The 17,903-nt window shown below is 41.6% G+C and overlaps 2 protein-coding genes across 4 annotated transcripts in view; both read left to right on the plus strand.

The window, feature by feature from the left end:
- Positions 1 to 2,939: 2,939 nt before the first annotated feature.
- On the plus strand, positions 2,940 to 12,207 carry LOC121888547 (integrin beta-1-like). Its single transcript, XM_042400150.1, has 13 exons — positions 2,940 to 3,104; positions 3,653 to 3,823; positions 4,154 to 4,398; positions 4,806 to 4,961; positions 6,597 to 6,692; positions 7,930 to 8,019; positions 8,125 to 8,265; positions 8,424 to 8,629; positions 8,709 to 8,950; positions 9,060 to 9,282; positions 9,558 to 9,793; positions 10,228 to 10,394; positions 10,811 to 12,207. The coding sequence occupies exons 2-13, from the start codon at positions 3,721 to 3,723 to the stop codon at positions 10,874 to 10,876; spliced, it is 1,971 nt and encodes a 656-aa protein (XP_042256084.1). The 5' UTR covers positions 2,940 to 3,104; positions 3,653 to 3,720; the 3' UTR covers positions 10,877 to 12,207.
- Positions 12,208 to 12,500: 293 nt separating this feature from the next.
- Positions 12,501 to 17,903, plus strand: part of epc1a (enhancer of polycomb homolog 1 (Drosophila) a) — a 30,708-nt gene continuing 25,305 nt past the window's right edge. The window contains exons 1-2 of one of the 3 annotated variants that reach the window (XM_042399099.1): positions 12,501 to 12,771; positions 13,560 to 13,680. Coding sequence is in view for 1 of the 3 variants with exons in the window: in XM_042399098.1 (XP_042255032.1) it covers positions 17,343 to 17,495 (153 nt within the window). In the remaining 2 variants the exon portion in view is untranslated. Of the gene's footprint in view, positions 12,772 to 13,559; positions 13,681 to 16,995; positions 17,496 to 17,903 lie in introns of those variants that run through there. The other 2 variants (XR_006093089.1, XM_042399098.1) reach the window with 2 other exon arrangements.

Genomic DNA, 17,903 nt, shown 5'->3' on the forward strand with positions numbered 1-17,903 from the left:
TCTTTAATAGAGTACTGCAGATAATCCTTCTATTATTTTACTGTGTGATGCTATGTGATCATTTGGTAGTTTATTTCCACACAGCCCTGGGAACCGGCTCCTCTGTGGGATAAAACTGCAATCCCACTAGTTAGATGCAAATAAATCGGCCATTAGCTGTGGATCAGCTTTCATATTATTCATTTTACTCCTCTTGTTTGAGCAGTAGGACATTGGCTCGGACCACAGAGAAACTCTCAAGCCTCTGCAGGTGGATTTTGAGTAAGGAACATGTCCTCAAAACTCATTTAGCTTGTGTGGCAGTCAGGTCAATATCTTTCCATATGGGCTTTAGTCTCATACAGTGGAACGCAAGGCCAAACAATTGAGAAAGCAGAGCGAAGCAAAGAATGTAGGCGATAGAGTTTGCTCTCCAACACCAGCCGTGCACTATGAGGACAAGTATGACAGAAAGTGTCTTCTTTCTTTTCTTCAGCTTCTCTCAGCAGAAAACCAAGGATTTATTCCCTTTTTCTTTGGCCTTACTTGAAGAGATCATTTGCTGCTCAGGACCCTGAAAGATAAGCTGACAGATCCACTTGTGGCTGCTATAAGAAGGAGGATAACAGAGGGAGGGGAGTGCTGGAGGAGTCCCCCGGCTCATGTCCGGCACAGGGAGGGTAGAGGAAACCATCTGGTCCCTCCCCCCCCAGAGGGAAGACACCCGTTTCCCCCTTCATGTTTATCTCTGTACGGTTGACTCGCTCAAGGTAAGTGCCTCTTATTTTTCTATTTTATTTTTTTTTTAGATGATTTTTATTTTTATGGCATTTTGCCTTTATTTGACAGTCAGTGGAGAGACACAGGAAACACAGGGAGGGAGAAATAAGGGTATGACATGCAACAAGGGTTCCACAGCCAGGAGTCAAGCTGTGGATGTTGTGGTTATTTGGTATGCACCTTAACCATTAGGCCACCGGGGCACCCAGTAAGTGCCTCTTATTTCTATTGTATAAACCAAACACCCAGTAGATCAAATATTGGGGTCTTTTGTGAGCTGCTCGGTGTAGAGATTATTTTCCTTAAACAGCAATTACAACTCCACTCCACCTTAATGATTTGAGAGGAAAGAATGGTCCACATTTTTAGTCAGTAAATTGCTTTCCCCCCCCCCCCCTTTCTTTTTTTTTTTTCCAGATGAGCCTGCTATTTGCTGTTGTCCTGTTATTGTGCTGCAGATACAGCGCCACAGGAACACGAGGTGGGTCAATACTTCTCTCATTGAGGATGCAATGAAAGTAAACTGTCTCATTATTCTTCCTACTCAGAAATTCTCATTTAGATTGTAGCCTGGATCCCACCAGTTGTTTGCCACTTAAAATGTGCACCTGTCATATCCTCGGGGTTCAGCGGCTCTGTTTTAAATGCGATGTAAAATTAGGCGTGATGCGACATGTAGTCACTTCTGTGAGGCGTTTTTTTTTAGCAGAGTGCCATGTTAATGACATGACACAGGGTGGATTTAAATTATAATATAAAGGAACAGTTCGGCATTTTGGGAATTGTGCTTATTCGCTTTCTTGCTGAGATTTAAGAGGAGAAAATCAATGCCACTGTCAGATATGTCCGTTAAATGTGAAGCTACAGGCAGTTTAGCTTAGCAAAAAGAAAAATAAGTGGGTCCCAAAGTGGACCTTTACATTACATACCAAACCAGAATGTGAAAGCACAGAAAACTTCACCTGAACAGATACGATATGGTGCATTTAAGAGGTGGAAAAGTATATCTTTTGGCTGGTTTCTGCTCATTCAGACCATTCAGATCACGAATGCCAAAGTCAAGGGGTCAGGAGCTGTGGAGAGTGTCTGGCAGCGGGGCCGCACTGTGCTTGGTGTACTGAGGAGGTGAGTGGCCTCAGAAACTTTCTCTGCCTTTTTTTTTTCGTAGGGATCATGCGACCCTGTGTATTGTTTGGGACGACGAAGACTTCAGTTCACGATGCTCAGTTCAGTTCTTTTATTCGAATGGTGTTCATTGGGAGATGCTATGTTGTTTAAAGGTCCGATCAGTAAGTTATTTGACTGTATAAATTATAGATATAATTGTTGAATTTGACCTACAGATGAAAGTATTTCGGAGATGCTGAGGAGTTGGAAATGAAGAGTTTAACAGTTAGTTTCCCATAATGAACTAAATGCTGTGTCAGAGGTTTTTCTACTATGACAACAATAACATTGTGGACATTTTAAGTATATTGTGCAAAGAAATTATGCGTGCCGTAATTATGAGTACTATATCTATCTTATTATATCTTATGCAATGACAGAAAATTCCAAACTGAGAGTAATGCTGTTTAGTTATAAAAATATATATATATCTAAAACCTGGAAAATCTCATCCTTGTTTTGCTAGTGACATATGCTCAAGTCCATATGTTAAAAATAAAGATTTTTCTTATGTTGATATTTACATATTGGGTTTGAACAGCAATAAAAGCCTGCTATGTTGTCCCAACATAAATACCATCAAAGATTGTGTTGAAATGGGCCATCATATATAAGAGTGTTGAATGTATGTGTCATTTTTAATTACATCTATTTGCATAATGAAAGATGCAGCCGTGTTGTGAACACAGAGAGCGAACCTACACATAAATACACACACAAGCTGCTTTCCATTATCGCATTCACACCCTCTCTACATCACTGTCATTAACTGCATCACTGATATTTCTTCATGCAAATTACTGTTTTGCACTGTAGATGAATATATGTGGCGTCATTTAATCTTAGCTGTCCTAATATATTTGGTTTTTTAAATTATTTTTTTTTCTCTGAGGGTGAGATATTCAAGGCAAAGTGTTTCTATAAGGGCTTGAACTAAACCTGAACCGATGTCAAGAATTTTCTAGAAGTGGGTCAGCACGTATGGGAGCGCTGCGACACAGCCAGGGCGCTGCTGAGGAGGGGTTGTCCTCTTGATCGCCTGGAGGACCCCAGAGGTTCCACTGTCCTTCTGAAAAACCAAAAGATCACCTTCCACCCTAAAGAACAAAGACACCAACAGCAACACCGAGGCGTCACCCAACTCCAGCCTCAGACTGTCCAACTGCACCTCAGACCAGGTGGGTGTCATACTATCACTGTCACCGAAAGAAAACAGTTTTTTTATTTCATCAACCCGAGGAGATGTCTCCCATCTTCAGGTCTATCAGTAGATCAGAAAATCCGTAAATTTGGAGTTGAAAACCAATGAACTCTTCAGAAGTCATTTCCGAGCACAGGGGTTGTTCTTCCTCAGGAATTCCAAGGTCTTGTTATCACAGTTTTTTTAACGAGATTACCTCCAGACTTCAGTGAGGTGGAGGACACTGTTCTTCCAATGAAAACAGGCTCTAAAGTTTATAGAGTTGTTGTAAATGGCACAAGGACGCAAGAGTTCACACTGCAACGAGAAGCAGTGGATTTAGTGGGAACTGGGTATTGATTTAGATTATAAAGTAGCACTACTTGTGTAGATAGAAGGTACGCAGTCACCATAAACAAGACTTTTAAAATGGATTTTAATTTCAGCGTGGTCTCTGTAGTCGGAGCTCTCAAGTGTGGAAAAATAAACTGCATTGGAACTTAATTGTGGTAACTGCTATTCTAATACTGTATTGCCCATTTGTAGGCAAACCGCAGACCTTTGAGGTAAAGTTCAAACGTGTGGAGGACTACCCCATAGACCTGTACTACCTGATGGACCTCTCCTTCTCCATGGAGGACGACCTACCCAACGTCAAGAAGTTGGGGGCCGACCTCATGGAAGAGATGAGGAATACGACCAGTGACTTCAGAATGGGTCTGTGTGCCTATCAAATTTCCATTTCCTCCTCACCTGAAACGAAGGCTTACATTATTTTTCTTAACTTTTTACACCTCCACACTCCTTTCATAGAATACCCTTGTGTCACATTCACACAGTTACACACCTGGGAGTTGCCCAGCACAATCATAATCTTATCATTGGCCACTGAGCAGCACCACTGGAGCGATTGGGGATTAAGTACTTTGCTCAAGGACAACGCTGTGCATTAGTTATTCGCTTTCCACCCTTTAGTTACAAAAGAGTTACAAAATCCCCTCTCAAAACTTTATGCTACTGCTTACTCATTCCCATTCACTCCAAAAGGCTTTGGTGCATTTGTGGACAAGACGGTGATGCCGTACATCAGTACCGCGGAGGACTTGCTCAGGAACCCCTGTAAGAGGACCGAGCCCTGGCCCTGCGCCCCTCCCTTCAGCTACCGCCACGTCCTGAGCCTCACCGCCAACGGATCCCTGTTCACGGAGCTGGTGGGGAAGATGCGGATCTCTGGCAACCTGGACTCACCAGAGGGAGGACTGGATGCCCTGATGCAGGCTGCTCTGTGTGAGGTAGTGTAAGGATGCCCAGCAGGGAGCAGGACTGCATTACAGAGATTGTTGTTTTCGTTTAGGTGGGCGTAATGTGGAGGAAGTGGAAATACTGCAGACAATAGATGAAGGGGGTTTTTCAGAATACTAAGCATCCTTTGGGAAACAACACAAGTCAGTTTGGGGTGTATTTTATACTCATTATGAGTCTTCAAATATGAGAATTTTACTTTAATAATTTCGTAATTACAGGTTTTAGATTTAAGCCCTAAAGAGCATGAAAGCATAAAGTATTACTCATCCACAGTCATTCGATTACATACAAAAGCAGAAAGGTAATTCTTTCTCCAAAGCCTGTCAGAAACATTTACGTCAGTCACGGTGATTTATTTGCTGCCAATTGACTGTTTCATGTTCTTCACTTCCAGGAGCAGATCGGCTGGAGGAATGTGACGCGTCTGCTGGTGTTCTCCACAGATGCTGGCTTCCATTTTGCTGGAGACGGCAAACTGGGCGGCATTGTACTTCCCAATGACGGAAAGTGTCACTTGTATAAGAATGTGTACACCAGAGGAAATTCACAGGTTTAGTATTAAGCTTGAATTGCTTTCTTAAACCTTCATTTAGTGATATTTTTTCATATTATTGAATCAAAAAGCTACATGAAAAGTGAAAAAAAAAAACATTTATAGTGACAAAGCCAAACCTAAACTTTACAGAGCTTTTTAGACAGCAGTCAAACAGTCATAGAAGGACATAGAAAAGATACAGATGGTCAAAATGATTATTTAAATCAGGCAATATCTAATTAAAGCATAAGTGCACAAATCTGGTCAGGCATCTGATGCCAACTCTCAACAATTGTGGTAGCAGAAGTAGCGTTTCAGTTTGGCACTGAATAGTATTAGTATTAAATACCAAGTATTGAGGTCTGAGATTCGATATCTGGCAGATTCTTGTGTGGTTCAGTGACTCAGCACTCTTATCGACCCTATTTCGAGCAACAGCAGGCAACTGTTATCAACACAAAAGCAGTTATCAACTAACTTGAGAAGAAGTCAAACATCTAGCAGTTAAAGACCACAATATTTGTGCCAGAGATAAAAGGAGTTTTATCTAAATAAATATCGGACTTACATACATCAGGTGGACAGTTACACAATTCACACATGATGTTAATGATGCTGTGTGTGTGTGTGTGTGTGTGTGCTGGTTGTGCAAGCATGTAATTCTTTGCCATAACAACTTTATAAGGTGATCAGCTGTTGTCTGTCAGCTTGTTTTGGAATTATCTTCCCCCAAGTGGCCAAAAATTGATTAATGCAGCTTCAAGAACAAAAGGGATATAACATGCTTATATTCACAGAGAAAAACCAGAGCTTGAGCTCAACTGAAAAAGCCATCACAGCTATGTGTGTGTGTTCATCTTTACACTCTTTTTACAGTATCCTTTTGGTAGCTGTGGTCCGCAGGAGCATACAATGTTTATCCTATGGACCAGATATTGCAGAGCGTACTAAATTGATTCCCGTCTGCAATCCTAGCAGTGAAATAGAGGTCCAGTCTGCTGCAGACAGAAGTCAAAGACAGTGATTTAAAGGTCAGAATCAACAGCACAGTTCCCTGGGTAAAGAAGATGCTGACAGGCGCACCCTGATGGGAAACAGCTGGAGTGTTTGTGGAGTAATCCAAACCAAAGCTTTCATCTCTTAATCTCACTGTGTTTGTGTATAGATGGCTGGGTAGGTGTGTGTTGTGAGGGAGCTTGGATGCATGTACGCCTATTTATCTGCTTGCGAGTGTATGTCTTTGTTCATGTGTGTTAAACATCCATATAGCTCTCTCATTAGGTTCATGAGAGTGTTATGTGTCTTGACCTCATTGCAGTCCAGGCAGTTGACAGGTGGAGTGAATATAGATACATTATTAATCTTTTTCTGTCTGGATAAATGGCCACCCAAGGCAGAAAATGGATGTGCGAGATGCGGGTGTCGCTCCTCTCTGAATGGTACTTATTTATCTATTTGGAGGAAATGGAAAGTCTGTCAGGGAGAGTGAATATAATGAGCGATAGAAAGAGTTGTTAGATGGGAAGTAAAGGGGGAGGACAGCGATAAAGGGAAGAGGGAGAGCGTGCTTAACTACTGATTACACATATATATTCTGGCCTGAGTGTTATGCATTGCATTTTGCATTTGCCCTGACTCCCCTTCTGCCAGGATTATCCTTCTGTGGCTCACGTCGCCGAAACACTAAGACAGAAGAACATCCAGATCATCTTCGCTGTCACCGAAGACGTCGCGCACTTGTACGAGGTACAGCAGAAAGAGGCATCTATATTCGTGTAATTATTCGTCAGCTTTCTTGTATAAATGCACACTTTGGTGCTGAAGGACTGCTCCAGGTAAGTGGGCGGAAGTAAATCATCATTACTGCAGTGGCACCTCAGTTATGAACCTGCACAATTATGCCTTTTAACCACTTTTATTTAACTTAATGTCAGCCTGTCATCCTGTTGAATATGCTCTTGCTATAATGATTATATGTAAAATAATTGTCTAAAACCTTTCATTCAAAAACTTTTAATGGATTTCACCTTATCTAATGCTCTGGAAGCTTTGTATAGGATATTCCTGGATGTAAACATGTATTTCATGTGATTACAATACAGTTTATTAATCATATGCTTGCGAATAAAGTTGTAAAACTCATACTGACTTGGCCAAACGTTAAATGACAAGGCTAGTGATATTTTATACTTTTGTAATTATCAACAAAGAGTCTGTCTCTCAATACTTATGACTTTCCCAGATCCAAATCTTTTTTTTTCAACTTTGTCTTTATGGTAACATAACAGCCCTTGAGCTGGATAATGCAACAATGTGCAAATATTTATCATACAGATGCCAGATCAGCCCACTCACCCCTCATCCCCCAGAGCCCACCCCAGAGCCAAATCTTAAAAAAAAAAAAAAAAGGCCACAAAAATGTCTAAATATTTTCCTAAAAAAGCTGGGAACTGTAGTTTTTAACAAATGTTACTCAAACAGGAGTAAATTTGTTGGGGAATATTTTCCCTGATTTGGTGTATTATTTACAGCAGCAGGATATGGTGTGTGTGGGATTGATCAAAATCAACTACAGTGCCCATGTTCATCGTAAAGGAACATCACACAGACCTCCGTTGTTGGACAACAATGCAGGTCTATGGCACAGAGGAATAAGATAAATCTGGTTTTGGCTACACAGAAAATACTTGTTGGTAGGATCAATTCATTGTTATTGTTTTTTTTCCTTGTCAAAGGAAAAATATAGAATATTAACAGATTTATCCTTTACCATTCACATCTATCCTGTAGAGATCAGTCAAAAGTGGTATCATCTAAGGTCTCCCAAAGCTGATACCACAACAAAACCCATCCAGCCTTGAAACTGCGTTCAGTTTGTTTATCACACCGCAGTAATGCAAATGTTTCTAGAACGAGTAGCACAGCTCATCAGATGGTGGATTGTCAATGAGCATATATTCATTAAACTGTTGCTTTGCTGCAGGGCCTAAGAAGCATCTTCCCAAAATGTGCAGTCGGAACGCTTTCCAACAATTCCCACAACATCCTGCAGATAATAGTTGAAGCCTATAATGTAAGTGAGGCGGAAACTCCCCTCGTACAAAGGTCATTAGCCTCATGTATGTAGCCTGCTGACATCTCCTCATCTTTAAGAGGTTAACTGTTGTATTGACTGCAGGCACTGACCTCTGAGGTTGTTATGGAGAACAGCAAGCTGCCGCCGGGCTATCACATCTCCTATACTTCACACTGTAAGGACCACAAGCTGAGGCGGGGGGAGCGGGGGAGGAGGTGTTCCAACATCTTCGTCGGTGACGAGGTGTGTAGCCTTGTGGCTGGCTCTGTGTGTGGTAAATTGTGTAAGTACTGCTGTTAGCATGTGGCCATTCGCAGCTGAAGTGACGGTAATGCTAATTATGATTACCTCATTAGTGGAGCATTATAATTGTGCTCAAGGAATTCTCACCTCCCCTCTAGGTGAGCTTTAATGTAAGCATTACAGCACCTCTGTGCGTGACTGCTTCACAAAGACCAGCCCGTGTTGTTATTAAGCCCCAAGGCTATAGTGAAGAGGTTGAGGTCCTGCTGAGCCCCATATGCAACTGCTCGTGTCAAAAGGATGTGGTCCCACACAGTGCTTCATGTAGCCATGGGAACGGCACTCTGGAGTGTGGCTCATGCAGGTAAGTGAAGTAGCCTGATGGCATCAATTCTGGGTTATTCAAGAACAAATCAAGCTTCAGATGTTTGTTTGTGTTACAGATGTAAAGAGGGGAGAGTCGGAACATTTTGTGAGTGTGATCAAGCAGAGTCGGGCGAGGTGGTTGACTCATACCTTTGTCGCCATGATAATGCGTCAGAAGTGTGCAGTGGACAAGGAGAGTGTGTTTGTGGGAAGTGTGTTTGTCGGAAAAGCAGCAAAAAGCCTAACCAGGCTTACTATGGGCAGTTCTGTGAATGCAGCGATTTCAGCTGTGATCAGTACCGGGGACGGCAGTGTGGAGGTATGGGAAACACACACACAGCCTCTGTAGAATAGTATCTATCACATGTTCCAAGAGTTGAATATCTCACTTCATAACAGAACACTTATCACTTGTTTTACCATTCAAGGGCAGGGCAGGTGTGTCTGTGGGGTGTGCGAATGTCACCCAGGATTTAGTGGTCGAGCGTGCGAGTGCCCTCTCAGCGTGGAGTCTTGTCTGTCACAGAATGGAAAGGTTTGTGCGGGCAGAGGGGTCTGCCACTGTGGCGCATGCAGTTGCCACGACAACCGCTTCCAAGGTCCAACTTGTGAGCTTTGCCCTTCTTGCCCCAGCATCTGCACCTTGCACAGGTACTATGACCTTTCTAAGTTCATTCAATTTAATTGGTATTTCGCAGATTTCTTCAAGAGCTGACGTTATTTAAAATTGAACCAGATGTATCACAGGTGAAATAATGTGCTGAAGTGAAATAGGACATAAAATATACATGTATATGGTGAATGTAACAACTGTTATACAAGAGCTACAGGACTCTGATATAGCTGCAATCACCTGGAAGCACTCTGTATTTCAGTTTTAGATGATACTGATGTTTTGACTCAGTTTCGATGATTGTTTTCCACAGAGAATGCATCTTGTGCAAGGCCTTCTCACTGGGCTTAAATCCAAGGGAGTGTGAGGCAAATTGCGCTCATCTGAACTTCACTCTAGTAAGGCAGGCTGGTGGCTTATCAACAGTAACCCCCTCTCCAGGTCTCCACAGGTGTATGGAAGTGGATGCAGAGGGCTGCAGGGTTCACTTCTTGTTGAGGACAGGACAAAAAGAAGGCTCTGCACACGTTCACGTAGCTCTTAAAAGAGGTAGACCGAGTCTCTCTTTCTTTCTGCAACAATATATATCATGATAAACCAGTTGAAGACATTTTGTCTGTTAAAGCAGCAATAGGAGACCAACTAAAACTAGATGTGTGGTTTGCACAAGCAAATGTATGGAGTTGGGTATAAAAGAGAGAAATTCAAAGGGTGTGAGTGTTAGATCTTTTGCCTCTCTTGTAAATTGTACATGCTTTGTGTAAGTGATCACTGACTGATTGGGTTCACCAAAAACCAGGGGGTCCACTAATTTCACATCAGGTCAGTGTATTATAATCCATTTGTTTCCAAAAAGTTATCTCCTGCTGCTTTGTATTAACCACCATGAATATGAACAAATTTTGTTAATTCCATCTAAAATATTTCTGAATAAATATTGTAATATTTTCGATAAAGAACAATGGTCCTCTCTGTCTCTCAAGATTGCCCGTCAGGTCCGAACGTGATCCTGATTACTGCAGTGCTATCAGCCTCTGTTGTGGTGCTGGGTGTGGCTTTGTTGCTGCTATGGAAACTACTCACCAGCATCCATGACCGCAGGGAGTTTGCCCGCTTCCAGAGAGAGCTGGAGCAGAGACGCTGGAACAGGGTGAGCCTTGCCCAAACAAACCTTTCTGTCAGCAGCTGTCAGTCAGATGCTGTTTCGATAGTAATGGACAATAATGTAGGAATTTGTCATGGTGACATTGGTGCAGGGACAGTCTGACCAGCACAGTAAAACAACAGCATTCTGGTAAATGTGGTACAGAGGCAAACAGGAAAACAGTGAGAGCAAAGAAAAGATGTGCAACATATAGTGACCATATAGTATATTACTCTCTAAATACACATATGCAGCATTGTATACATTCACATCATAACAACTGTTATATTAAAATTACAACAGAAAATGAACAGAAATCATGCTTGATCAGTAATGCCTTCGATTTACCAGAAGTAATGTAACACAAAATGAATGTTTAAGAATAACCGTGTAGGATGATGCTTGTTTCCATCCTGTTGCAGAGGGACAACCCCATCTACAGGAGTGCCATCACGACGACTGTCAACCCGAAATATAAAGAACAGTGAGAGCAGCTATGGAAAAGAGATCTACTTTTTCAATCAGGATCCCTGTTGTGCAGCACAATGAAACAACATCCTTCATCTGAACTGTTGTCAGCAGTTGGTCCAACCTGTTTGGTAGCAGGGGGAAACAGATGTTGATGTCTGACTTACTCTCCTTTGATCTCAATATGCAACCCCGGACTGCCAGTCTCCAACCCTTCCCTTCCCTTTCCCTGCATGCTCTGCACGCACACAGATTCAAACAGCATCAAGCACATAAACTGCTTCTTACACAGGGTTAGTTGTCTGTGGGATACATGCAAAGTTAATGGCCTCGCATTATTAAAATCCTAAAAAGATAATTACGCATAGTGTAATGTCTTGTAAGGCATAAGGAAAATCTTCCATATATATGCTGATGGTTGGCTCAGCTGTGTAACTTAGGTCTCAGAAGGCAAGAGATGGTGAGGTGAGCATTCTGCATTCTGCACTGTAATGCTGTTGGAAACACATGTCTTTACATGGGTCTCCACTGCCCTCTAGATGAGAAAAGAAGAAAGTGTCATCTTGATGGAAATGATGAGGCAGCCTCACACTCATTTACAGTTCACCATAGTCAGAGAAGATGCTATTTTTGACACCAACACGAAACACAGACTCTCTGTGCTTTTGTATTCCCGTAGGCCACCGTGAATTCGTCAAATAGAACATTGCAGATGTGACACGGCGCAATATAGTGTACAACTTTTAAAAAGAGTAGCAAGTGTACGTGCCAGCCACTTTACCAGTGCATTGGGCTGAATCGTGTAAGCGCAGAAAAAAAACAATGGGATGTTCAAATCTAAATGGATATTAGGGTTTTTTCACTGCCTACAGATGGCTGCTGATGACCTTGCTGGGAGAGTTGAGCAAAGTAATATTAATCATAGCGATGCCTCCTCCACTCCCAGAGTCACTGGGCAGGCGTGCATGCAGCTTTAACAGCCAGTGGGAGGTGGTGGTGGATTATCAGAGAAAATGACTCCATATGCTTCCACTATGCAGCATTCTCTTTCATCTGTGTCTGATCATGAAAAAAATAAAAAAAAAATAAAAAAAAATGTGCGGTGCAAATATTACAGCATCAGAGGAGGCAGCAGAGGCAGCCCTGCCCTGCGACAAGACTCATGTGAAGGGGGCAGGGATGGGGGTGGAGGGAGGTGACCAGCCCTGGAGACAGTTACATAACAAATACTGCAACCATTTTTGAGAAAAAAAACAAAACACACACACACACACACAAAAAAAACCCTGTAGCATTTCATCACTTGTTAGCCAGTGAAATAAATGATTTGAAATAAATTAATGGCACTTTCTCTGTGGCTGCCTTTTTGTGTCTGTGTATTTATTTGTTTATTATTTATGTGAGTGCTTTTTTATGTGTAGCATTTGCTATTTTACTTATATAATACATACATTGCTGTTAAGATGATATTATTATTAGTGGTAGTAGTATTAGTATTATTATTATTATTATTATTATAGCGGGTGGGCGGGGGACCAATGAGCTCATCCTCCCCGAGCTCGCCACAGGTGATTGGTGGCATTCACCCTCCAATCACAATTCGCCTGCAAAGTGGCTCGGTGGTCAGTTTGGATCTTTTTTTTTTTTTTTTTTTTCTTAGTCGAAGTAACCTTAACGAACTATGGGAAGTTTACCGTGAGAGGGAGGATATCACTTTCTGTACCACAGCTTTTTCTTTCCAGGGACCACACGCAGTCAGTTAACCACACTTTCCAAACTAAAACACTGAAAATCATTTTTTTCCCCTCTGAGGCGTCCTGAAGGGAGCTAACCGCCGTTAGCATCGGGCTAGCATGACAACCAGAACAACTGCCATCATCATCATCATCCTCCCCTGTGGCTTTGCTAGCAGCAGGTAAGTTGCAACTCAAGCTTCAGCTAGTTTTTGCCGTGTTATCAACGTGGGAATGGAAATGGACGACTATCTATTGAAGACAAGTTAGTTGCCAGTTGAAATTAAACTGTTGGCAGTCTGTCCGCAAACTGTTAGCTGGCTGGTAAATGGCGCAGGGTCAGGGTAACTGAGCTAAGCTAGCGTTAGCAGCCTTTCAGCTAGCCTCGGTGTCGCTGTTCCTTGTGCAAACACAGCTGTGTCTGATCTTCGGCTCGAAGCGTCTTATAAACCCGTTAAAAGCTGCTTTGTAATCTCCTTCGTAGCGGTGCATGCTTGTCGTCCACATTTGCTAAGACGATTTATGACACTGCTCTTTTTTTCTGTCGTGTCTTGTTCTATTTACCCCCCTACTCTTCCAACATATGGGTTTTTACTAATGTGCAACAAAACTTGCTCTACATTATTAAACCCAATCCGATGCCAGTCGCTGCTAAAATAAAGTCACACCGTCATTGAAGTGGGAAAAAAGAGCCATTGTGAACTTAAGAAGGCTAGTGTGGGTGTGTATTGCCGATAATTGTCAAATCTTGCTCCAAATCTTCTCCCCAGTGATACCACATATTTCAAATTATTACTGTAATTAATACCCTGTAGAGAAGAAAAGAAACAATGTGACAGTGAATGCTGAAATATGGCGCATCTCTGGGACTAATAAATCATATTAACCATGTATTTTAAATAGATTAGACACCATCAATAATGTGTTTTCTTATAATAATATGTCTTTCTTGCCACTATCTGTTTCACAGGCCTCCAGTATGGTCTACAGATGTGAGCCTATTGCTCCCAAATGGATGATGATTATCATGTCAGCCTCCTACATCTGGATCATTCCCTCATGCCCACGAGAATACTCACCCGCCCCTACAGGTGATTTGCATTCCTTATCGTTCTATTTAAGATAAGATAAGACTTCTATCGATTCCCTGAGGGGAAAATTCACATGTTACAGCAGCGCAGGAAACAAGATAACAGATAAAGAACTAGGAGTAATAAACACAACAAAACAAAAAAGTCAAGTAAATGGAATTCAATCTATACATATTACACTACTCATAGGTTATATACGTGACCTGACTATTGGAAAATATGTGCAGAAGTAATGGTTCTGATAGATGCAGTTATATTTATATTTATATATATATATATATATATATATATATATATGAAATAATGCAGTAGTGTTACCTACATATGTATATACAGTACCAGCCAAAAGTCCAGACACGCACCACCACTCACTTGAATGAGAAAGTGTGTCCAAATGTTCGACCGGCACCATACATGCATTCATACATACATACATATACACAAATATGTATATACATATATATATATATATATATATATATATACATGTCTACATATGGAGGAGTGTGTGAGGTGGGATAAAGATGGTGGTGGTGGGTCTTCACAGCTGTTTTATCCTGTTGTCACAGTTCTTGTTGTACACTTAGATATGACATAAAAACATGTATTGTTTGCATATGTTGTGGCCCTGTATATCACAGTGTAACGCACAAGTAGCCAAGGTTAAGGTTGTGATGCACCACTGGGACTACCCATTCTCAGAAAAAAATGCCTGCACACCCGTTTGTTATTTCTCAACGTTGCCTGTTAATTGGTATTTACACAATTCATGTGATGTTAAACATTTGTTGTAGTGCCAAAATGTTGACACAGATCTGTTGTAATGAGGAATATATCTAATGAATTTGTCTGTCTAGACAGAAGCGCTCGAGTTCTCTTACATCATAAGCGCAAAACATTATGTGAAGTGTGTATTTCAAACAGTTGAAAGAGGATAATTAGTGGTAAAGCTTGAACGCAGAGATAATACTTTGAAACGTCTATAATGAGGTCTGCTGTTGTTCTGCAAAGAGGAAGTTTGTCTTGAGTGAGGTTTTACAGAGGTCCCGTATTGATTCTTATGCAGTGTACTTAATAATTAGTCCTATCAAATGAGCTTTAAACTTTTACAGTCAAAGCAATGAGCATGTAACTGTAATATTGAAGTAACAATGAATGCACTTGTGCAATGTGTGTACATCTCAGTGTGTGGGGCCTGTGTTGATGTCAGTGGACAAACTATTTAATTTAGTTCAATTCAAATGTGATCTGATCATTCAGCATTTTAGATATTATCAACCTTGTTTTGTGGGGGGGGGAAAATGCCACATTGTTGACAGATGACAAAAGGAGAAAAGCAAGATACGCTCCATATAACAGGAGGATGAATGCAGGTAACAGCTCAGTAAACAGTGACGTGAAGAAGGACCTCTCAAGATGCACAGTTTGCCGACCCCTCGAAGCTTTTGGGCGACAGCCGCAAACGCCTGTGCTGACAAGAAGATGAAGCCTTACCTGAACACCAAAAACGACAGTTGAGATATTAAAGAATGTTGCCTGTTTCAGTCGTTCTTTATTGCTAATATGTTGATAGCAGGACTAGATATTAGCAAGGCATGATGAATCCATGGATGTGACCTAGTGTCAGTGGTACCAGCTTGTCGTGTTAGAGACACTATGTAATGACCCTTAATTACAGTTATTACACCATCATAGCATAATATACATTGTTAATGACAGCGCACATCATTTCTCAACAGAAGGATAATGCATTATGTCAAAATTATTATTATGCATTAGTAATTTTCTGTACTGATAGTTCTTGACTTGGTCTTTTCATAGCTGTAATAAGTTATAATTCCATGTTTGTAGCTTTTGCCATCCTGCCAATCATAATTTTGTCAATTGCTTTACTGTAAGCATTTCATTTCAGTTAATTTTCAGTTTGAAGGGAATACTCTTCTCCAGTAGAATTGGGTCAAGTTGGACCCAGAAACATGAAATTTTGGCTGCATTTCTTATCATAAATGAAATATTAGAGATTCCCTAAATTGGCATTTACTGCGTCCTGCCCAGCCATTATATAGCAAGGTGTTTCTGCTGTTCTGTCCACCCATGAGTGAACCCAATATTGTATTCACGCATGGAAAAACTTAATGAAAACAATTGATTTTTACAGTGCAGTTGTGGAGAATGTTAGTCTTTAACCACTTATATAGTTTTGTCTGTCTCTGTTTATCTGATTTGAGCATTAAAAGACGAGTTCACAATCTTTCAAGTCTGTCTTAAAACAACAGAACACTGAAACATGTTTTTCTTGCTGTAATCATTCCTCTTGTTCATACTGACCATTAGAAGATCCCTTCATAATGCACTTACATTGTAAGTGATGGGTATTTAAAAGTTTATCTGAAGCTAATATGAAGCTTCAGCCAACCAAAGTAGTCAAATCAGGTAGATAGCTTTCAACATTACAGTCATTTTAGTGCCAAAGTCCTTCTTTTTGTTACTATACTTCCACTACAGCAGGGAAAACAACAGGGAAACAATGTTATGCTAAAAAGACTGGAAATGTGGAAGATATCTAATCGATATGACTAACTAATTTAAGCTTCAGATAAAATTTTAAATGCATTTTTGCACAAAATGACTGTGGACACACTGTGGATTTTGGCCTCCATCATTTACATTGAAAGCACATTTGAACTGGATGTTTTAATAGCCAGCGAGGAAAACCTCTTTTAGTGTACATATGGACACTTAACTGTTGATTTGAGACGGTTTTGAAAAAAATTGTGAATCTATCCTTTAACATGACATAAAAGCAGAAACAATTCACTTCTGATAATAGTGGGGAATATCGGTGTGTTTGTGTTTGTACCACAGGGTGGCGACATTTGCAAAACAATCGAGTCTAATTGGCATAACCGGTTATATTGCATATTAATTTGAACTCACGACTCAAGTTTTTAAATTCTTTGCGTTCTTGTAAGGTTAAAAAATATATTTAAAAAAAAAACCCAACCTTCACATAGCCTGCTTATAAATGGTGATTGTATTCTACCCGGAAATATGTTTGTTTGTTTTTTTTTTATCCGTGTTGCGTCACACAGGCGTTCAGGTTTGTTTGCTGTTGGGTTTTTTTTTTTTTCCATTTTTCACTTGCAGAATAAATATATTTTTGTACGTCAGCATCAGCCTGGCGTATTACAGGACGAGAACATCCCGAGCCTGGGAAGTTCACATCCTCTTCACCAGCATCCAGCATCTTGCCCCCTCCGTCACTACACCCTCCCTCCTCCCCTCCTCCCCTCCTCCCTCGTACCCCAAGGGTCTCGCGAGCGCGCACGCGTGCGAAACTGCGTGGGAATGGCTGTTTGTGTGATCGAGGGGGTTGGGCCGCTCGGAGCGAGCGGAGAGCTGCATGAGTTTGTAATGTCCGCCATGTTGGCCATGGCGTATTGAACCGGGGAGGAACAGCGGAGCCTAACAAAAAAGAGACCGACAGAGAGCGACCGAGACCCGGGCCTGCCCGGCTCTGTTCGCGCTGCTACGGACCCAAGCCTGCCCTCAACCGACCGGCTGACTCCCAGAGACCGTCACAGATTCATCCATGAGAACTAGAGGCAGACCTGCTGTTATTCCGAGCAGATAGATTTATGCTGCATCTTTTCATATAAAAAATGAGTAAATTGTCGTTTCGGGCACGGGCGCTGGATGCTAGTAAGCCTCTACCCGTCTTCCGCTGCGAGGATTTGCCTGACCTGCACGAATATGCCTCTATCAACCGGGCAGTACCGCAGATGCCGACTGGGATGGAAAAAGAGGAGGAATCGGTATGTTTTTTAATTGCTCCCCGACTGGTGGTGGATCACTTTGGCAGTGTTTTCATATCGAGGGGCGCCACTATGTTGCCTGCGCAAGCTTGTGCAAAATGGCCGCCATATCTACTCCTTCGTGCACACGACGGATCTCGATGAATACTACATTTTACGACCCAACTCTAACACGAGTGTTATTATAAGGGGGTAAAGGTTTGATATTTTATTCGTTAGCCGTGTTGTGTGCATTCGTTTCACTTGAAATCGCACCCGAAAGCACAAAGAAGTCACGTGACTGTTATCTGTTCCACCATTTTGTTGACTTTCTCTTTGGTAAAGGCGAGCGGGGATAGGCCTTGGACGTGGTGTACTTTGCGTGAACAAATGCCAGGGGGAGACACTGAGCCTCAACCCGGTTTTGAC

This window comes from Thunnus maccoyii, chromosome 21 (assembly GCF_910596095.1).
Source record: "Thunnus maccoyii chromosome 21, fThuMac1.1, whole genome shotgun sequence".
Taxonomy (NCBI): domain Eukaryota; kingdom Metazoa; phylum Chordata; class Actinopteri; order Scombriformes; family Scombridae; genus Thunnus; species Thunnus maccoyii.

What these genes read in the sequence shown, in the direction of transcription:
- LOC121888547 (XM_042400150.1), top strand. Translation starts at nt 3,721, where the DNA reads ATGGACCTCTCCTTCTCCATGGAGGACGACCTACCCAACGTCAAGAAG. An exon ending in GACCAGTGACTTCAGAATGG is followed by an intron (nt 3,824 to 4,153) that starts GTCTGTGTGCCT and finishes TCACTCCAAAAG; the next exon opens with GCTTTGGTGCATTTGTGGAC. An exon ending in ACACCAGAGGAAATTCACAG is followed by an intron (nt 4,962 to 6,596) that starts GTTTAGTATTAA and finishes CCCTTCTGCCAG; the next exon opens with GATTATCCTTCTGTGGCTCA.